Source organism: Balearica regulorum, chromosome 11, assembly GCF_011004875.1.
Source record: "Balearica regulorum gibbericeps isolate bBalReg1 chromosome 11, bBalReg1.pri, whole genome shotgun sequence".
Classification (NCBI taxonomy): domain Eukaryota; kingdom Metazoa; phylum Chordata; class Aves; order Gruiformes; family Gruidae; genus Balearica; species Balearica regulorum.
The window spans coordinates 21,342,656-21,361,168 of NC_046194.1; the positions used below are offsets into that span (position 1 = coordinate 21,342,656).

General features: G+C 40.8%; 2 protein-coding genes and 1 non-coding gene across 4 annotated transcripts; 2 read left to right on the top strand and 1 right to left on the bottom strand.

Annotated features, from left to right (window-relative positions):
• Window positions 1-795: 795 nt before the first annotated feature.
• COX7B (cytochrome c oxidase subunit 7B) lies at window positions 796-3,272 on the bottom strand. Its single transcript, XM_010299062.2, has 3 exons — window positions 3,090-3,272; window positions 1,533-1,657; window positions 796-993 (listed from the first exon to the last, which is right to left on the bottom strand). The coding sequence occupies exons 1-3, from the start codon at window positions 3,124-3,126 to the stop codon at window positions 919-921; spliced, it is 237 nt and encodes a 78-aa protein (XP_010297364.1). The 5' UTR covers window positions 3,127-3,272; the 3' UTR covers window positions 796-918.
• A 175-nt stretch (window positions 3,273-3,447) lies between these two features.
• Window positions 3,448-3,563, top strand: TRNAL-CAA (transfer RNA leucine (anticodon CAA)). The gene is made up of 2 exons: window positions 3,448-3,485; window positions 3,518-3,563. It is a non-coding gene; the product is annotated as a tRNA-Leu (tRNA).
• Window positions 3,564-4,380: 817 nt separating this feature from the next.
• Window positions 4,381-17,275, top strand: MAGT1 (magnesium transporter 1). 2 transcript variants are annotated; one of them, XM_075763662.1, is made up of 10 exons: window positions 4,381-4,537; window positions 5,738-5,907; window positions 6,748-6,865; window positions 8,208-8,348; window positions 8,831-8,971; window positions 9,306-9,395; window positions 11,843-11,906; window positions 14,081-14,155; window positions 14,616-14,706; window positions 15,757-17,275. In XM_075763662.1, exons 1-10 carry the CDS (start codon window positions 4,454-4,456, stop codon window positions 15,770-15,772), a joined length of 990 nt encoding a protein of 329 aa, XP_075619777.1. In that variant the 5' UTR covers window positions 4,381-4,453; the 3' UTR covers window positions 15,773-17,275. The 2 variants fall into 2 exon arrangements, with proteins under 2 accessions (XP_075619777.1, XP_075619778.1); XM_075763663.1 differs by lacking the exons at window positions 14,616-14,706; window positions 15,757-17,275 and having other exon boundaries at window positions 4,385-4,537; window positions 11,843-11,932; window positions 14,062-14,082.
• The last annotated feature ends 1,238 nt before the right edge of the window (window positions 17,276-18,513 follow it).

The window sequence follows — 18,513 nt, forward strand, 5'->3', positions numbered from 1 at the left end:
ACGTGACACGACCGGGGCGTACGGTGGCGCCGCGGGCCACGTGACGGCGCCACGGCGGAGGGAAGCGGCGCTGCCGCCATCCGCCCCGGCCCGCTCCGCTCCGCCACGGTGAAGCCGCGGAGCTGGGGCGGCCGGCAGCCCTGGCAGCGGTAGGTACCGCCTCCTCGGCACAGGCACCCGCGGCCCAGCTCTCCCGCCCGAGCCCCACAAAGCCAAGCGGTGTCGAGGGCCAGGGCACGGCACCGCCGCCTAGCCGCCGGTGAAACGAACGTTTTCGCCTCAGCCCCAGGAAACGTAGCAGAAACCGGTAATTAAAATCTCTGAGTAAAGGCGTCCTTCCATACATCTCTGCTGTACCAAAAAAGCACGAGACTTGTGTTTTTCAGGGATTTTTCAGGGATTCAAACTGACTCGGAGGTTTACAGAGTCTCCATAAACCCCTAATCTATTTCCTAACAAATCGTGATGACGCAGGAATTCATTAGAAAGGTCACGTTTCTCTCAGCATCGGTGAACAGCAGTGCTGGCATACTGCCCACGTCTGCGGAACATCTCTGGAAAACTAACTGAAGTTCTTTGCAACTCGCCAAGGCCTGAGAGAGCAGCAACTTACTTGCAGAGTGATTCAAGACATAAAAATACTTCTATGGGGAAAAAAAAAAAAAATCCATGAGTGACCTTTGCAGGAACAGCTGGGACTAACTAAAATACAATTTAATTATTTGGAGCTTTTACACTATTTCTTACAGTTCAGCAGACACTGAGCACAGAGGACACCTAGAAGAGCCAGACATGTTCCTAGGTGTATTTATTAGACCACGAATGCCACTGTACAAGTGGTAATCAGCAAACAAATGCCATTATATGATCATTTTTTTCAGTGAAAGTTTAGACCAGTTCATTATAAACAAAGGCTGTTTACTCCCTCCATTCTTTTGGAGTGATTCTGCCAACAGGTGACAAGCCCCACTCAATTCCAGCTTGTGTAAACACCTGTAGGAGGATAAAAATCAAGATTATTAACTCTGAAATCAAAGAAACCTTCTGATAGAGGGCTATTTCTATTGTTTTCAGTTTAGATTTCCTGTATTAGAACATGACATCTCATTCATCTTCTAATAAAGCAAGTGGAATATATTCATATTGAATAGTATTTAAATACTTCAGTTTTCTATTTCAAAATACCTAGAACAAAGAATCTGGAATGTAAGATCCATCACCATACTGTTGTTTTCATCTATAAATTTTTCTGCTAAAAGCTATACCTCGATAGCTTAGAAATCCCAAGTAAAATAGAGAACATTTGCATTTCTACATTTTAAAATCAAGCAATAGACCAACACAGAAATTTGTGTAACAACTCAAAATCAAAAAAACAAACACAACTATCACATTACTATTCACTTATATAAAAAGCTCCTAAATTCTGACCACATAAGTAATTTCAAACAAATAAGCCTTTGTGAAGCTTAATAGCTTGCAAGTTTACAACTAGAGTCACAACAGAGTGGTGGAAAAAAAGGACAACTTACATATCCCCAGACAGCAGTAAAAACTGCGGCTCCACCAAGGAGTACCAGGTTTCCATATTTGTCATGGAAGTCAGGCTCATATTTGCGATGAGCTCGTCTGACTGCAGTATGCTGAATGCCACGAGCTAATGAATGGTAAAGAGAATTAGAAGTACGGAAATCAACTAAAATATACACTCAAACCATTCACAGTCCTCATATCTCTCACCAACAGAAGCAACTGGAAGCATTAAGAGACTTTAAGAAACCCAATAATCTTTTGGACTTAGAGGTTTGGAATGATTCCAAACACAGGATATACAGAAAGCCTTGCATTTTGTTTCAGTTCTCCCAATTTCTCTCTGGAATTCCTGAAGTCTAATCCCAGTAAGAAAAATCCTCTAAATTGCCTTTGTCATTAATATGCTTTCTTTGGGCCCTCAGTGTGGTAATTCAAGTACACTTTTAAGCATTACTATTTCTCTAATAAAATATTTTATTACTTAAAAATTTCAGATTTCTGTCTATAAATATCTATACTGTCAGTATGTTTACCTAATATAAGCATTTTCAGGATGAAGCTCACCATCAGATTAAGGGGTTGAAGATTGTGGGTATGGGTAACACCTTTCTCATTCCTTCAAGATTTTTGAAAGAGGGAGGTAAAGAAGGAAATAATTGTGGGCCTTCGCATGAGGTAAACAATAGACAACAAAATATAGGAAGATATCTTCAGATGACAGAATGTATGATGTACATATTAAGTGTACACTATAAAAGGTACACTTATTAAGGAGAAGTGGAAGTGAAGAATCAAACCAGCTTCAAAATGCAGAGATTGTTTAGTTGTTGTGTACAAAGCATTTGATGAGACAGTGATCCAAGCATAAAGACAGACATTACAAAATACAGTCTTTTACTTTCAGGTCAATGGTTCACATTTACCCAAACATGACTAAGAGAAGATCATGGCAATATACATAATGCTACTACATCCCTAGCATGCTCTGTAAGGCTGCACAAGTTGGGGTTTTTTAAACAGAAAAAAGAAGCTTGACTATCTACCAACATAAGCACTGCTAAGCACGTTTATTTTAGGTGCGTGCACCTCAGGCTAAGCACGTTATGAACCAGGAGCAGGTTTGAGAGGCCCTGGTTAAACATTGGGGAGTCCGTTACTGAAGAGGTAACTACCCTTGAGTTTAAGGGCTGGTGATCGACACCACCTTGTCACCTCCAGTTACAAAACCTGGGTGTGCCTTTAGTTATTATCAAGGAGGAAGGGAACCCAAGGTCAGCTCAAGTTAAAGCAACTAGGAGGTGAAAGAGGCAGAAAGAAAGAAAGAAAGAAAGGGGGAAAGAAAAAAAAAAAAGAGACGAAGGGCGACGAGACAGCAGCCCGCAGCCCCTCAGGTGCCCTCACGACCCTCCCCTGGAAACGAAGCGAGCTGAGGGGTGCCCAGGGCCAGTCCTCACAAGGAGGGCGAGACACCGGGGGGAGAGCCCCTCAGGAAACCGCCTACTCGCGAGAGACACCCCCACCACTTCTATACTCCCGAGAGCCTCCTCCTTGCTTACCGGTGAGGTTCAGAGCAGCCCTAGCCACAGGAAACATGCTGACAAGCGGAGCAGGACCCCACCGCCGGCGGACCGCTGGTACCCTTGGCGAGCGGTGAAAAACAAAATGGTCGCGCCGGAAGTGGCCGACGCGCCGCACTACTGAGCGGAGCCCTGTGGGTAATGTAGCCGCGCCGAGGCGGAGAAAAGGAACCTGCCGGCTGCGGCTGAGGGAGAGCAGGGAAGGCTCCGCGGCCGGGGAAGAAAGACAGGGGCTGCTCTCCGATTTACAGGGTCGGAAGAGCTCTCTGTGAAAGGCCGGGCGGGGCGGCCATGGGAGAGGCAGTAAGAACCTCTCGGCGGCGTGTGTAATCGCAGTGTCAGGATGGCCGAGTGGTCTAAGGCGCCAGACTCAAGGCGTTCCGCGCCTTCCCGTGGCGGGTTGGGTATTCTGGTCTCCGTATGGAGGCGTGGGTTCGAATCCCACTTCTGACACCACTTTTTTTTTCTCCTTCCTTTCTGTGTGAATTTACGTTCATAAAACGGCCGAAGAGCTTGAGTCAGAGATTTTAGTGCGAACAGCAGTGAAGCCTGCGGCGCCAGAAATCTTTTCCATAGTGTACACGTCCTCGAATGGAGAAATAAAAAACGAAGCATGAGTAAAAGCACGTTTTTCTGTGGCGATTATGCTTGAGAGCCCGTAACCCCTAACGCGCTGGCTGAGGGTTTCCCAAGTGCGTTTACGATTTTTGACAATCTTTTTAACACACAACCCAGCAATATACGTGCGTGTATAAAATTAAACAAGCGTACGCCTCTAGGGGAGCTACCGATGAAGTTCCTTGCAGTTTTATTCTACATTCCTTTTCATTCTAGATTCCTTTTTCCGTTTCTTGGAGCTTACCGACGTGAGGCCTGGCCCCTCGCCACGGTGCCGCCCCCACGGGACCCCGGGCGGTCCGAGCACACTCTGGCTGTGCAGCAGTTTGCAATGTTTAAAGAGCCGCAGAGCGCTGAGGAAAGCCCGGGTGTATCCTCAAGGCTGGAGGAGGCTGAGCAGCAGTAGGGCAGCCGCGACACCGTCCCGAAAAAGGGACGGTAACAAGGAACGAGCCGCCGCCGCCACCATCTCTGGGGAGTCCCGGCCCGCCTCAGTGCGGCACAGCCCGCCCTCCCCCAGCTCTCCGCCAATCGAACGACTCCAGCTTGCTTCGCTCCTATTGGCTAGCACCAGCCCGTGTTGGAGACAGGTTTAACGAATCGGAAACCGGCGACGAGTCGCGGGCCGGCGTCGCGGCCAATAGGAAGGGTCTGGGCGGGGCCGCGCTGCCGGTGGGTCGGCGCCCGCCAATGGGCGCGAGGCGGCGGAGCGGAGCGGGGCGGTCATGGCGGCGTTGCCGGTGCTGGCGCTGCTGCTGCTGCTGCTGGCCTGGGGCGGGCCGCGCGCCGCGGGGCAGAAGCGGAAGGAGGTGAGGGGCCGCCGGGAGCCCCGCCGGGTGCCCCCCGCCTGTGGCTGCCGCTCTGCCCGGGGCACGGGCGGGGCTGGCCGCGGCGGGTTCCCGGGGGCGCTGGCCTGCGCTGAGGTGGTACGGCGGCGGGGAGGCTGAGGGCGGGGCAGGGCCGGGCCCGGCAGGCCGCGCACCGGGCGGCTTGGCCCCACGCCGGGTCGCCTGCGAGCCTCCTCAGCCTGAGGCCCCGCCGTCGTCTGCGGCGCCGGCCGGGCTCTGAGGGGAAGCCCGCGGGCACATCTTTTTATAATCATACAGTGCTACTTTTTTTTTTTTTTTTTAATTTATTTTATTTTCGAGTGTGTTTAATTCCAGGTTCTCCTGTACTTGTAAGTAGCACTGTCAGAGTGTTGTCGTCCTACTGTGCGGGATTTGGGGGGGAAAGGGGGGGTGTACTGACTGACTGCGGTTGTCATCGCAAAGTGTCACCGCTTTCCACATGCGTCACTCCTGGGGTGCGAAAAGATCCCTCTGTGTGCAGGTCAGAGAAGAGTAGTTCGTTATTTGTCCTATTTATCTGAAGAAGGGCATTAATAAGGACTAGAGAAGTAGTTTATGACAAATGTAACATTTGGTGTTTTGTCACTTAATCTAATACTTCTCTGTATAGTGTTGTAGAATTGATTGGCTCATTTTTAAAGAAGACCTTGGTGTTGAGCACTCCGGAGTTCAAATACGCACTGAATCAATTTTTGTTTCCAGCAATACTGAAAATTAGATGTTGAGCTCACTTCCATAGTGCTTCCATCTCCAGTGTTGATTCCACTTCCACCAAGTCTTGAAAACTGAAATAGAGTGTGACGCTTAGTATCGAGTAAATACTGCGGAGTGATTTGGGGCAGTTTGTACATCTGAAAGAAATCTTACAATTAGCAATATGAGAAAGTACTACTGAGCTGTCACTCTTCAGCAGCAGGTATAATACTAAGTGCTTATGGGCAAAGTGCTTAAAGCGTTAAAGTAAATGAATAATATTAACATGACTGTCAAAAGGATCTATGAATGCCTTCAAGAATCTTAATGAATCACATCAGGTGGTCGGTGTCCTTAACGAAGTACAGTGCAGCTATTTGTTGCATCAAATCTCAAAACCTTCAAGATTGTACTGTGAGATTGGGAAAAAAAAAAAACCCAACAGTGTTTCTCTGACTTTATTTTTAGATGGTGCTATCAGAAAAAGTGAACCAGCTGATGGAATGGGCTAGTAAAAGATCCGTTATTCGAATGAATGGAGACAAATTTCGACGCCTTGTGAAGGCACCACCCAGAAATTACTCGGTGATTGTGATGTTCACTGCTCTTCAGCCTCACAGACAGTGTGTTGTGTGCAAGTATGGGCTTAATTTAGTCCTAAATTAGAATTTTAAAGTCATCATATGTTTTGTAGGAAATAGAATTTAAGAATAGGATAAAACTTTCACATATGTAGGAGGAATATACTAGGGCACGTTATAGTAGGATTATCTTTGAAACTAAATGCATGGGAATATATATGTAATATATATGTGAGAAAACAACATAGTCCTTAATTATTTATCTCCTTCCTAAAATAATCACTAATTTGTAAAAACAATATTCACACTGGTAGGCTTTGGGAGAAAGATGGTATGAAACCTCAACTTTCCTGGCATGAGTTACTGAAGAAATGTTTGTAGAATTACTGCTGGCCATGCAGTCTAAAAGGTGCTGTTAATTAATATGTTGATTGGCACATGTTTATTTACCATTATAATATGCTGGATCCTTAACCATTTCATGGCTTTCATGTATTAGTCTGGAGGTGGCAAAGGTTTGTAAAGATGATTTTTATACCTAGTTAGTTGAAATTAATTGGTTTCCCATCCTCTGACATGGCAAAGAGGGCACACTTGTTTTGGTGCTCTGTGGACCAGCGAATTGTGAGCTGCTGGGTTCCACGTCATGTTTCAGTTAGAAATTGCCACTGCTTGTGTTCAGGTACTCATCAAAACTTGTCCTTGCCTTTAAAAAAAAAACAGTGATGCTGAACACTGCACTTGATTGTTAGATGAGCGTCTGGCCTTAAATTTAACATTAAAAAAAATAAAAATACGGGTATGCGGGATGCAGCCATTAATGGGGTATGTGGCTACAGCTCCCTCAGCTGTTTTGTAACTTGTATGATACAGCATTTCACTTTGTGTGTTTTACAGGCAAGCTGATGAGGAATACCAGATTCTGGCAAACTCCTGGCGATATTCCAGCGCGTTTACCAATAAAATCTTTTTTGCTATGGTGGATTTTGATGAAGGCTCAGATGTATTTCAGATGGTAATGTCTGTCTTTTTCTCTTTTAATGTTATTTTTAACTTGGGTTTTGGAGACTGAGGGCAAGAAGGTAAAGATGTATACAAAATTTAGTGTTACAATGAATAAAGAAATCATTGAAAGGTTAAGAGCTCCAACTCAGAAGAAATGAGGAGCAGAGGGCAGTAGCATGTTGGCAGTAATACTGACAGAACTGACAAATCTGGAATAGGCACAAAGACTGAACAGGCTTTTCTGACTGTTTTTTCTGAGTTTGTCTCCTATAATAACTTACAGTGGAATTCTTAACGGAATTCTTTTATGATACATGAAGAAGCAGGATAGAAAGCACCAATGTCGTTAGGAACAGCTATTACAATTTCTAGATTACTAGAGAATGGTAGATTAGGCTTTTAGTCTGGGTTAATTTATTTCTTTTCAAGTACCCAGTCATTTTGCTCTTCTATTAACATTATGTAACCAGTTTTTTTTTTAAATGTCTGAGAACATTCCACATACGCTTGCAATTGTAGATCACATTAACTCTTATAGTTTTGCAAATCTTTTTTTTTTTTTTTTTTTTTTTAAGCAATACTCATCTCTATTTAAAAACTACACAATTTAGGCAATGGTAGTTTATTAAATGGAAGCTTTTGGACTAGAGAGGTGGAAAGTCTTTTATTATTCTTGTTAAATTTTCACATAGTATTACATCAAAAATTCATTCATCAACCTGTGGTCTTTATAGATTATTGTATATATACACCTATTTTGCAAATTTCTCTCCCAAAAGTAGTATTTAGAGAAGAAAACCGATTCAAAAACACTGAAATGCTATGGGAAAAAGTGTGTTAGAAAAAGATAGAACTGCATTTTGTGAACAACCACTTTTATTTACCTATTATAATCTCCTCTTAACTGGTCTGAATCTTTTGAATCAGTAGCTATAGATCTGAGTACTAACAAAGAAATGTCAAATCACTTCAGAAAGCATGCTCAACTGTGTTTAAAGGAGGAAAAAAAAAAGCCTACTCAGAAGTAACAATTTTTTTCTAAGACATCAAGAACAGCTAAAAAGAGAGCTAAAAAATTTTGTTCCTCAATACTAAAAGGAGAAAACAGCAGGGAACACAAAAGGGAAATTGCAGGAGCATATTGATTACTTTTATGAAATACAGAAATGTAAGCTACTGTGTGCTGTGTTTACTTTTTTTTTTGTAAGTCATTGTCAATGAAATCAATTTATTGAATAGTTATTTTTTCTGATTGATTCAGTGACAATGTTGCGAGATACAAATGGCATAGAATTGTGTTCCTAAATACACCTTTCATGATGCTGTATCTTCTCTGAATTTTCTAAACACAGCTAAACATGAATTCTGCTCCAACCTTCATTAACTTTCCTGCTAAAGGGAAGCCCAAACGAGGTGACACATATGAACTTCAGGTGCGTGGCTTTGCAGCTGAACAGCTTGCTCGTTGGGTGGCTGACAGAACTGATGTCAATGTAAGTATATACAGACCTTCCCCATCGCCACCTCTGCAGCATTCCTGTACTACGTAATTCCAGCTACAAAACATGGCAGTTGTGTTCCGTGGCTCCAAATACTTCTTGTCTACAAAATCTAGTTTGGGCACATGAGGGCATCTTTAAGTTTCCTTACATTCTGTGTTATAGTATTTTGTGTAATTCTGTATTTGATAAGGTGGTAAAACTCATCTCCTTCATTCTCTTCTCCCTCTTCTGTTCCTATGGAAGAAAAGCAGTCTTTAAATGATTAGGTAGGGTAAAGGTGTATAAAACTGAAGTTCCAGTAATCGGGGAAGAAGCGTTACTTTCTTCCCAAGTCAGTTTTATTATATAGAAAATTTGTGTGTGTGTGGTGATATTTTTTTCCCACTCTAATATATTGTGGGTTTTGTTAGCAGGAGTGCAGGTATAGTGTATAATCCCATTGAAGGAAAATAATTTAAATACCTTCTGCTTAGATTCGTGTGATAAGGCCGCCAAACTATGCTGGACCGTTGATGTTAGGACTGCTGCTGGCTGTCATCGGAGGCCTGGTATATTTACGTGGAAGCAACCTGGATTTTCTTTATAACAAAACTGGCTGGGCGTTTGCTGCTTTGGTGAGTAATTATAACTCTTGTCTGTTGTCATGCGTTTTGTAGCAATTCAAGTCTTTAAAAGCTTTTGTATGTAAAGACTCTTAAACCTGGTAGAGGAAAGTGAGGTGCATTTAGTTTTGCTTTTTGGTAGTCTGACAGTATTATTTGATCTTGGTCTTTTCAGCTCAGTTAATGCTTGATTAGATGTCTTTTATACAAATAACAGGTAGGACAATGCCTAGCCTAAGACTGTATTCCAATCAATCCATGTTTTGGTATGAAATGAAAAGAAATTAGGTGAAAAATAAAATTAAAAAAATCCTCATTAAATAGTGTTTCTTATTTTCCTTTTCAGTGTTTTGTGTTAGCAATGACATCGGGCCAGATGTGGAACCACATCAGAGGTCCACCCTATGCTCATAAGAATCCCCATACAGGACAAGTGGTAAGTCTTAATTTTCTTTTCTGCATTTCTGTTGTATTTCTACAGAATAAAGCTGATACTTAAAAAGGCAAGTCAGAGTGCCAATCCTATTCTTGGCTTCTTTCTTTGTAAGTCAGTGAGGCTAACCTCTCCTGCAGTGAGCAAGGCAAATTAGAGAGCTGTTGATTAGTTCAGAGAGGATCTGTCTTAAGATATACCTGTAAAAGAGGGGTTTTGTTTTGTGTGAAACAGAAGGAGTGTTAGAGCTCTAGTCAAGATTTAGATTTTCTTCCAATTAGCTTTATGCTTTTCTTTGCTCAAATAGAAGAAGAAACTCTGTTTGTAAACTTGTACTTTGCTGCTAAGAAATCACAAAATACTGATCTTAATCCAAAACAAAGTGGTCTGTTGTGTAATTGGTGTGTGATAACTTCAGCCATTACTTAAAATTCCTTTTTATTAGGAAGGTCATTCTTACAGTCTTTTGTTCAATGATGCATTAATTCCGTAAGAATGGTAGCATTGGTTCTGGGATATTCTAAGAGCAGGGACAAACGTCGCTTAGGTTTTTTTTAGGTGTATTGCTTTCTGTGCTCAGTAATAAGCTTTTAAGAGATAGAATAAAAATTCTTAATCAGATGAGAAATATTAAGTTACCATCTAGCAGTATGTTCAGTTTCTTGTTAGAAACTGCTCAAAGTGCTTTCCGTGTAATAAAGCATTAGACAGCTGAAAGGTAATCTGCTGGAAACAGGCCATACTGGTTCCAAAGTGTTACCTTGGAGCTTATTTTTGTTGTGTTAATACCTAGAGAGTTCAAGGTCTTTACGTGTGCAGAAACTTTGATTATTCTAGTAATCACAGAAAGCTAAGAAGGTACTAAGATAATCTCTAGGGTAAAGAGGGTAGCGTACAGAGCAACCAAAACTATTTGCTAACAAAGGTTCCTCTTTGCTTCAGAACCCAAGATAAGCATTCCCTTCATCCTTCCTGTTGTTCTCCTTGTTGTTCCCCATCTCTCCAAAATGTACAAGTAGAAATAGTGATACATTTTGGAGGAAGCGTAATGACAAGGTTTTTTTGATCGAGTTCTGAGGGTAGAGTATTTTAAATTACCTGATCTGTTCCCTTCCTCTGACCTCCTATGCATCTTTTAACCATTCCTTTTTCTTTTCAGCATTTATTTACCTGTGACATTAGCTTTCCTCTGTCTTGTACATATATTGTATCTCTAATGATGAAGAGACATGACAATTCTAAATTGCTAACAACAAAATAAAGGTCTTTACGTTGAGTCTTGCATGGTGAACAGCCCCATTGCTGAGCCTGGCAATTTCGTGTTTAACCTGGTCTTTTTAGATCATACACCCATCTAATGACTTCCATATAAAAACATCTTTCTTTGCAATTCTTGAGGTAAATTAGTGACCTTAGACTTATGAAATCTCATTCTTGGGGAAAAACCAGTTTTAACATCACTTGAAATATACTGCTCTGTACATAATATAGCAAGAGAGATGCTGTAAGAGTCGTCGAAATGTATTGAGAGCATTGCATCTCTTCAGGTGCTTACACATCACATACTGGCTTTTCTCAGGTATTTTACTCAGAAGAGAATTAATTCTGTGAAGTGTCCTTTCATGCTGGGTTAGGTGGGGCAGGCCCTTCCATAAAAAGTGAATCTGCTTATCAAACTTCCCCCCCCCCCCCCCCCCCCCGCTTGGATATAACATCCCAACCATAGTGATGCAGAGCTTCCCATAAGGGATGCAAAAATGGTATTCTTTCACAAATGTCAAGTTTTCTGTTAACCCAGTTGGTTATTAAACTATTAATGTAACTAGAACTGAGCCAACTGACTGAGTGGAAGTTCTCATATTTTAAATGTTTTCTTGAAAACACTTCCTTTTGCTGCTTCTGTTTACATGTTTCGTAAGCCTTTCTGAGACTGAAGAATAAAGCTTCAGTGTTATTGGTAGTGATGTTCCTTTTCCTGGTGTGCCGTGAAAAAGATTTCGAATGCTTGGTTCTGGAGCCAAGTGAGTAGGATTCACGCACAGATTGAAGAGACTGCCCTTGAGTTGAGGAGCAACGTACATAACCTAAGAATCTAAGTCAGGGAATGGATCAGACGTGGATCACGGTGGGTGCAGGAGGATGTAATTATGGGATTTTGCCCTGCTGAACGGGGGATCTGGACCACGAAGGTTGTAGCTGCACTTGTACTTGTTATAATCTGAATGGTACGTTGGGCTGATTGTGCATGTTAATAGAAGAAGGATTTTTGATGCTGACGTAGCTCCCCCAAAAATCAGTGGTCAACAGATGAAACTGTTTGTGCTCCAACTTCTGTCCTGTCTCCTGAAAGAGACAGTGCAAAACCCAGTTCCAAGCTCTCGAGCTGGTGTTAATCATGTCAAAGTTGACTCCAGTCTTTTCTGAATTCAATTACTCTTTGTCTCTTGCAGAACTATATCCATGGAAGCAGCCAAGCCCAATTTGTGGCAGAAACACACATTGTTCTTCTGTTCAGTATCCTTCCTACTGAGAAGCATGTGGTTGGTGACAATTTTTCTGTTAGCTTATGCTGCTGCTTTTTCTATGAGAGTACTTTGTCAAGGCTCGTAATTGTCATGTAATACTGATGCAGAAGCTTGTAAAGCCTTTCTCAGACAACTGTGTCCTACACCAGGGATATTTAAGTTGAATAGAAAAATGTTTACTGCTTTCTCACCACCTTCTTCTTTGCTTAATGACTGAACTGAATACAGCGTTAAAGATGTGGGTCTTTGTGGAGTCGTAAGATTCTTCAGGATAGCCCCTGTTCTTCTGTGCATATGTCTTACCTTTTCAATCTCACTTACTTAGTTCTTGCTTTGGTGTAGAATTTCTCCCTCTGTTACTGGTCTTTCTTCTTTTATTTTTTTGCTTACCTTCTTTACTTTTAATCTTACCACTTGTTCATGCTAATGATTCAGGGTTTTTTTCATGCCGGTATTAGGCCATCAAGAAAGGCAAGCATAAACTTTCAGGTTGAGAGCTTTTGCCTTTCTCATTTGTATTAAGAAATGTTTCTTTGGAGTCAAGAATACTCTAAAACTCAATGTTCTTTTCTTCTGTTCCCACATGTATGTTTTTGATCCATCATCTGTAACTTTGGTCATCTCTGACTCAAGCTTTTCTTCCTTATCTCGTCACTTCTGTCAGCCTGTGCATTCTTCTATCTTTTATTCAGGATTTTTTATTTTATTCAGTAATAAGTGGTGAGGCACTGGAACAGGTTGCCCAGAGAGGTTGTGGACACCCCATCCCTGGAAGTGTTTAAGACCAGGTTGGATGAGGCTTTGGGCAATGTGGTCTAGCGGAGGGTGTCCCTGCCCGCAGCAGGGGGGTTGGAACTAGATGATCTTTGAGGTCCCTTCCAACCCTAACCGTTCTAGGATTCTATGATCTTTTTTTCTTGCAGCTTCACAGTCCCAAATTGTTTATGTTTTGTAGTATACAGAATAGCAGACTTACTACATCACTTCAAAGTATCTGTTGTCTTTACTGCTTGACAATGATTAAGTCATCTCTTCTGTTGCAACAGCAATGTTCTTTAACAGAGCAACTTCTGCTAGTCTCTCCCTTTTCCCTTCTTGTTTTATCTATTAAAAATCCCAATTTCAGCAAGGGATGCATTGGGTTTTTTGTAATAAAATAATATGAAGTAAACAATTGATGTTTAAATATGCTGGTGTTAAAAGAACTTTACTCTCTATTCACTGTCAAGGATTTCTTTTTTTTTAACTTAAATCATTCATTTGAAGGGGGATTTCTGATCTTTTTCTAACTATTATTGTTCTTCTGATGCACTCGGTCAAATTCACCCTGGAAATGTTTTGTTGACAGTTTTTTTGTGTTATTGCTATCCATCACATTATGGACCCAATCTGCCAGTTGCTGGAGACATTTAAAATGGTAGAAGTTGGCAAGGTACCTGTAGGTCGAAGTCACTTTTTTTTCTTGTGCTGAAGGTAGACTGCATCTGAAATGGAAAGATTTCTTAACGGTCCCGTTGCAGTCAATGATAAGTATTTCTCATTTCAGGAGGAGGATTGGGACTGAACATCTATAGTGAAATGGAATTAAATCTTTGGGAATTCTGTCTTTTGTTCCACCGGCTTCACTATTTTGCTTCGCTAGGATTCATTCTTTGCGAATGTCAGACCTTTTAAGTCGTCTGTGCTTCCTTAATTTTACAAGCTTTGTTTTTTAATTGAAGAATTAGAAAAGACTGAAATATTGCTACTTGAAAAATATCCTGTTAGATTAAACATTGCATTGCATTCATTCTGTTAGCTGAGTAAAATGCAGAAGCTGAATTCCTTTTGGGATTTTCCAGTGAACAGTAGCAGGAACGGACCAAGCTCTCTGGGAAGGAATGCTGTTTCATTACAAACTGAGATAATAAATGCATGTTTTTAATTGTGTGTCAAGACCTACTATACCTTCCAGTTTATATTTTAAACTTTGTATTTATTTTCTCTTAAAAGTTGACATTATGAATGCCTTTCTTTTTTCCCCCTTAGTTGCTGGTTTGGCTGGGAAGTCTTTAATTTTTCCAGTGAGTTTTAATGCCCCAGCTGAATTTATGAGATTAGGAATGAGTGTGTTATATTGAGTCTATTGTATTTTGTTGATTTAGCCTTAAACAGCGTTCGTAGATGGTGGTGTTACTTTAGGAATGGTACTCCTCCACGAAGCTGCTACTTCTGACATGGATGTGGGGAAAAGAAAAAGTAAGTACTAATACTTTTTCTGTCAAAGAGGAGGCACATGCAGTGAAGATTTTTGACACGCGATTTAATAGAAATGCTTTTGCTCTATGGATTTTTGCATACTTCCTGCCTCTAAGCAGAACTGAATTGTTTGGGTTTTTGGCAGCATTTGGGGTTGCTTAGCAAACTTCAAGATAAACTCAAAGCCCTTTTCGGAGATCGGGAGAAATAAAGAAGCTTTGCAGCATTTTGCTAGTAAGGGAGAGAAGAAGGATCTCGCTTTCTCTTAAAGCGATGGTATAAAATTGAGTTACAGTAGGAATTTGAAAGAAAATCAGTGTTAATTTAGTTCTTCTCAGTGACTCTAACAGATGTCTCATCTGACCAAATCTGTAAATACTACAGAATGCTTTTGAAAACCCCAATCATACGGGTGGTTTTGCTGTCACGTTACCAGAATCTTATCCTGCATCTCTTGCAGTTATGTGTATTGCTGGTATTGGCTTGGTGGTGGTGTTCTTCAGCTGGTTGCTGTCTGTCTTCAAATCTAAATACCATGGCTACCCATACAGGTACGTCTTTTTTGCTGCTTCAGTTACTGTTTTCCTGTGCATTGCAATACAGCTACACCACCATATCTGGACTGTACGCTTATGAATGAATCTGTTCCTGCTGACTGGTATTTCCTTACCTGGTGATATTAATATAAAGCAGAATGGAGAAATAAGCAAAGGGCCTATTTTCTGAAATGTAATTTGGTGGGAAATACTATTTTAAAAATGCTCCACTTGCCTCTCAAAAGAGTGGCAATATTGGTCGATATAATCATCAGAAATAATGGTATTTGGATATCGTGATTTTTCAGTCTGGCCAAAGGAAAGATTGTGGTACTCTCCATGTCATTGCATATTATAAAAATATTTCTATTTTCATAGTGATATCTCAGCCAATTTATACTGAAAACAAGTGTCTTTTTTTTTCCCCTCCTACTTTTCTCTTCCTCCATAATTATACATCGTGTTTATTAATGCTTATTTGTGAGAACAAGGGGGATGGCTGATGCTTTAAAGCTGCATCTTAACACTATTAATTGACTGCTTTATATATATGATTGGTATAGATATCTGGTGTGGTTTTGCTAGGTTTTATGCATTTTGAAGGAATAAATACATGTTGAGGGACCAGCTTCTAACTGTCTCAGCTTCTGCAGAGAGTTTAATTTGGAAGGCTAATCCCATGGGCAAATATTATCCTCTTTCTATGAGAAGTCAGTTCTTATTTAAAAATCTCTAAATAATAAAGCTTATTTCATAAAGACCTTTCTCAAGACGAGAAGAGAGCTGGACTTATTCCCTGTTTAATAACTGGTCAGCATTTATTTTGGTCTGTGCAATGGTCTTATGTGCATCTGCTAGCTTTGTTGTAGGTAAGATGTGGTTGTCTTGGCTTTTGAGTTAGTAGAAGACTCACTTTTAAGAGACTTCTTCACAGCTGTTTCTGTCATAGTTGCATCAGGCTCAGTTTCTTATTCTGATTTTCTTGGCATGTATGAAAGCTAAGTGGAATGTTGTACACCTTTTGTTTCTTATAAAATTAATAAGAATGTTATTTTATTCCTGCAGTTTCCTAATGAGTTAAAGGATTCCAGAATCGGTAACATCACAAAGGTGGCGACTCTGAAATTGCGTGTAATGGAATGGAAGAGCTAGATATGTATGGTTCGTGCTACCTCTCTTTACACTGAATGAGATAGTTAAACACTGAACCAAAGAGGACATGTAGTGCCTTAAATATAACAAGCAATTTACTCTGAAGGACACAGAGTATTAAGATGCAATCTCTTTTTTCATAAGCTTTACATCTTCTTAAACAATTCTACTTCTAGTGAAATTCAGAACTTAATGCTTAGAAAAACATTTCTGTAGACTAACTAGAAACAGTACTTTAAATTCAATTTCATAATCTGTTTTCCATATGTTTCTTTTTCCCTCAAATATTTATCACTTTATTTCCTGTTTGCGCAGAGCAGGTGACAACAGCTTCTCTGTCATACTTTTTCATGGTTGAGAAAACATCTTCATGTACCTGGAAATCTTTTCTTTCAGTCTGTGTGCGACCCTTGGAGCATACTCCGAATTCCAGTGTGGAATGTGCATATCCTAGAGCTGTGTCTCATTTTTGAGAAGAGTATGTAACTGCTGTATGATGCAAGAGGTTGTTTCACAGATGAAGGGAGAATTTTCAACAGGTAGAACTGAGTTATTCATTCAATTATTCATTAAAAACTTTATTTGCCAAATGCTGAAACTGCCACATTTGCGTTGTAAACGTTGGCTCAGAGCCAAAATAAAGTTTTATACTGATCAACACTCACACTCTCAAAATCACAAACCCAAACTACAAAGGTAACTAGCTATCTGTAGCATGAATTTAAGGTTGCTAACTGGCTTTCAAGTTACTGCTCAGAGCCCTGACAAACCGACAGGTATCAGATTTTTGGTCAGTATCTAAATTCTGGCATTCTCCACTTACTTTCTCCAAGTTTTTATCCTTGGGGAGGATATGGGAATGGGCGAAGATATCTAATCCCAGGATAAAGATGATTACCCCAGGAAAGATTTGTTTACAATTGAATGCACGTGCTTTTTGCTCTCTCCTTTTGTTCTTTCATCTCACAAAGATATTTTGCCTTAAGGATTCTTGAGTGGAAGATGCTGTGCCTCAGCCCAAACGGTTGTGTAGTTCAGCACCTGTACTACAGGAAATCTTTGCAGCCTGATTTGGTAATACTTCCTTTGGTAGGCTGTGGTGGCCTTGGAGGTTACTAGTCAGAGGAAAATATGCCGAGACTTTTGTCTCCTGCTTCTGCTTCCCCCTTGTCTCAAGGGGTTACAGAATTTGGACGCTTTAGGTTGAATCTCGGGAAGGACTATATCATTCAGAATAGAATGTTGTTATTAGCAATTTTGCTAAATTAACACACATCTCAAGTGCCTTAACTTCACTAATTTAGTTGTTTGATGTTTCAACTTGTTGAAATGCATTTTTCTATGCCATACAAAATGACAAGCCTTAGTGGAATGGATAAATTGTGTGCCTGATGGGATTTTGGACAAGTTTCAATAAAAATTTTTAGTCTAATCCATGCTTCTGTGTCTTTTGAATTTTAACATAAACCAAGACAAACCTCTTTTCTTCCACTATTGCTTCAATGTGTTAATAAAAATGTCTGTATATAGTAAATAACCTGAATATGGCTGGATAGACTGGATTAGTAACATCCATGTGTTTATGGGGGAATTTACAGCCCAAAATGTCAATAGTAGAGATCTTCTCATGTAGGCAACCAATAGCATAAAGATTGCATGGTTTTTACTTGTCTTTGACAGCTCTCCTGACGTGAAAATCTTGGCTTCCTGGAGTCCTAGACAGATCCACTAGGAGTGTTTCTGGAGGTGGAATTGAGTTAGCACTGTAGGTTTTCCTGGAACAACTCTGCACTGCTGTACCTGTTGCTTATTTTCCTCCCCTGTTGGTACAATGCCTCCAATAAACTTTTAGGTTGGTTGTACTTCAGTCATTAGCAGTGCAGGTGAAAGTGGCTTACAATCTCATTCTAAAGAAGTAACGTTTTTTCTTAAACTTTCAGACCTGTTTCTAATTTTTCTGACATGGTGCATATTTTATTCCATCTCTAGAAAACACCTAACCACGTATTGACTAATTTTAAACAGTTGCACATCATGCTGATGGATGGTGGAGACATGTTGGCCTTCCACTTAAAGTGGTATAGTTGTTGAGAGTTTGGGATTTTCCTCTTTTGCCATGCTGACATATGAAATGAAAATAATGCTTACTCTTTCCAACAGTTTTTCTGCTCTATAGGCTGAAACAGAAGTGCAGGAAGGAGGGAACAAGTGTGATAGTGGTGCAAAAGAAGATTGGGTGCTTGTAAGGACCCATGGCAGATTTAGAGAGGATGCAGTTCTAGAAAGATTTGACCTGAGCTGCAGTTGAGAGGTAATGGCCACCTATAATTGGTACCCAAAGCGATTCTTTGGGACCTTTGGCATGTGCATGTCACAAACTCGTTAGTATAATACAGTTCTGGACCAATGGAACAAAGGCAGATGAGGCATTGCATTTGAGAACCAGTATGCTAAAATTGGGAGTTTGAGGCCATCTCCTTTAGAAAGTGAGTCATTAAACAGCTCAGAGGTACCATAAAAGCTCATCTTTAGAGAACACTTACTGTAATAAAAGGAGGAAATGGTGTATTCTGTAGCTGAAAATGGACTGTGTGGTTTTGTTAATGTGGCTGGCCTCAAAGATTGCCGCTTTTTCTGCTTTTGAGAAGGGGCTGCGGTGTGTTTAAAAAA

Bases quoted from the DNA above. Each gene is read 5' to 3' on its own strand.
- COX7B (XM_010299062.2), bottom strand. From the start codon at position 3,126: ATGTTTCCTGTGGCTAGGGCTGCTCTGAACCTCACCG. The intron at 1,658-3,089 runs GTAAGCAAGGAG...ACCATTCATTAG, and splicing joins GGCTGCTCTGAACCTCACCG to CTCGTGGCATTCAGCATACT. The intron at 994-1,532 runs GTAAGTTGTCCT...ATCCTCCTACAG, and splicing joins TTACTGCTGTCTGGGGATAT to GTGTTTACACAAGCTGGAAT.
- MAGT1 (XM_075763662.1), top strand. From the start codon at position 4,454: ATGGCGGCGTTGCCGGTGCTGGCGCTGCTGCTGCTGCTGCTGGCCTGG. The intron at 5,908-6,747 runs GTATGGGCTTAA...TGTGTTTTACAG, and splicing joins AGACAGTGTGTTGTGTGCAA to GCAAGCTGATGAGGAATACC. The intron at 8,349-8,830 runs GTAAGTATATAC...CCTTCTGCTTAG, and splicing joins CTGACAGAACTGATGTCAAT to ATTCGTGTGATAAGGCCGCC.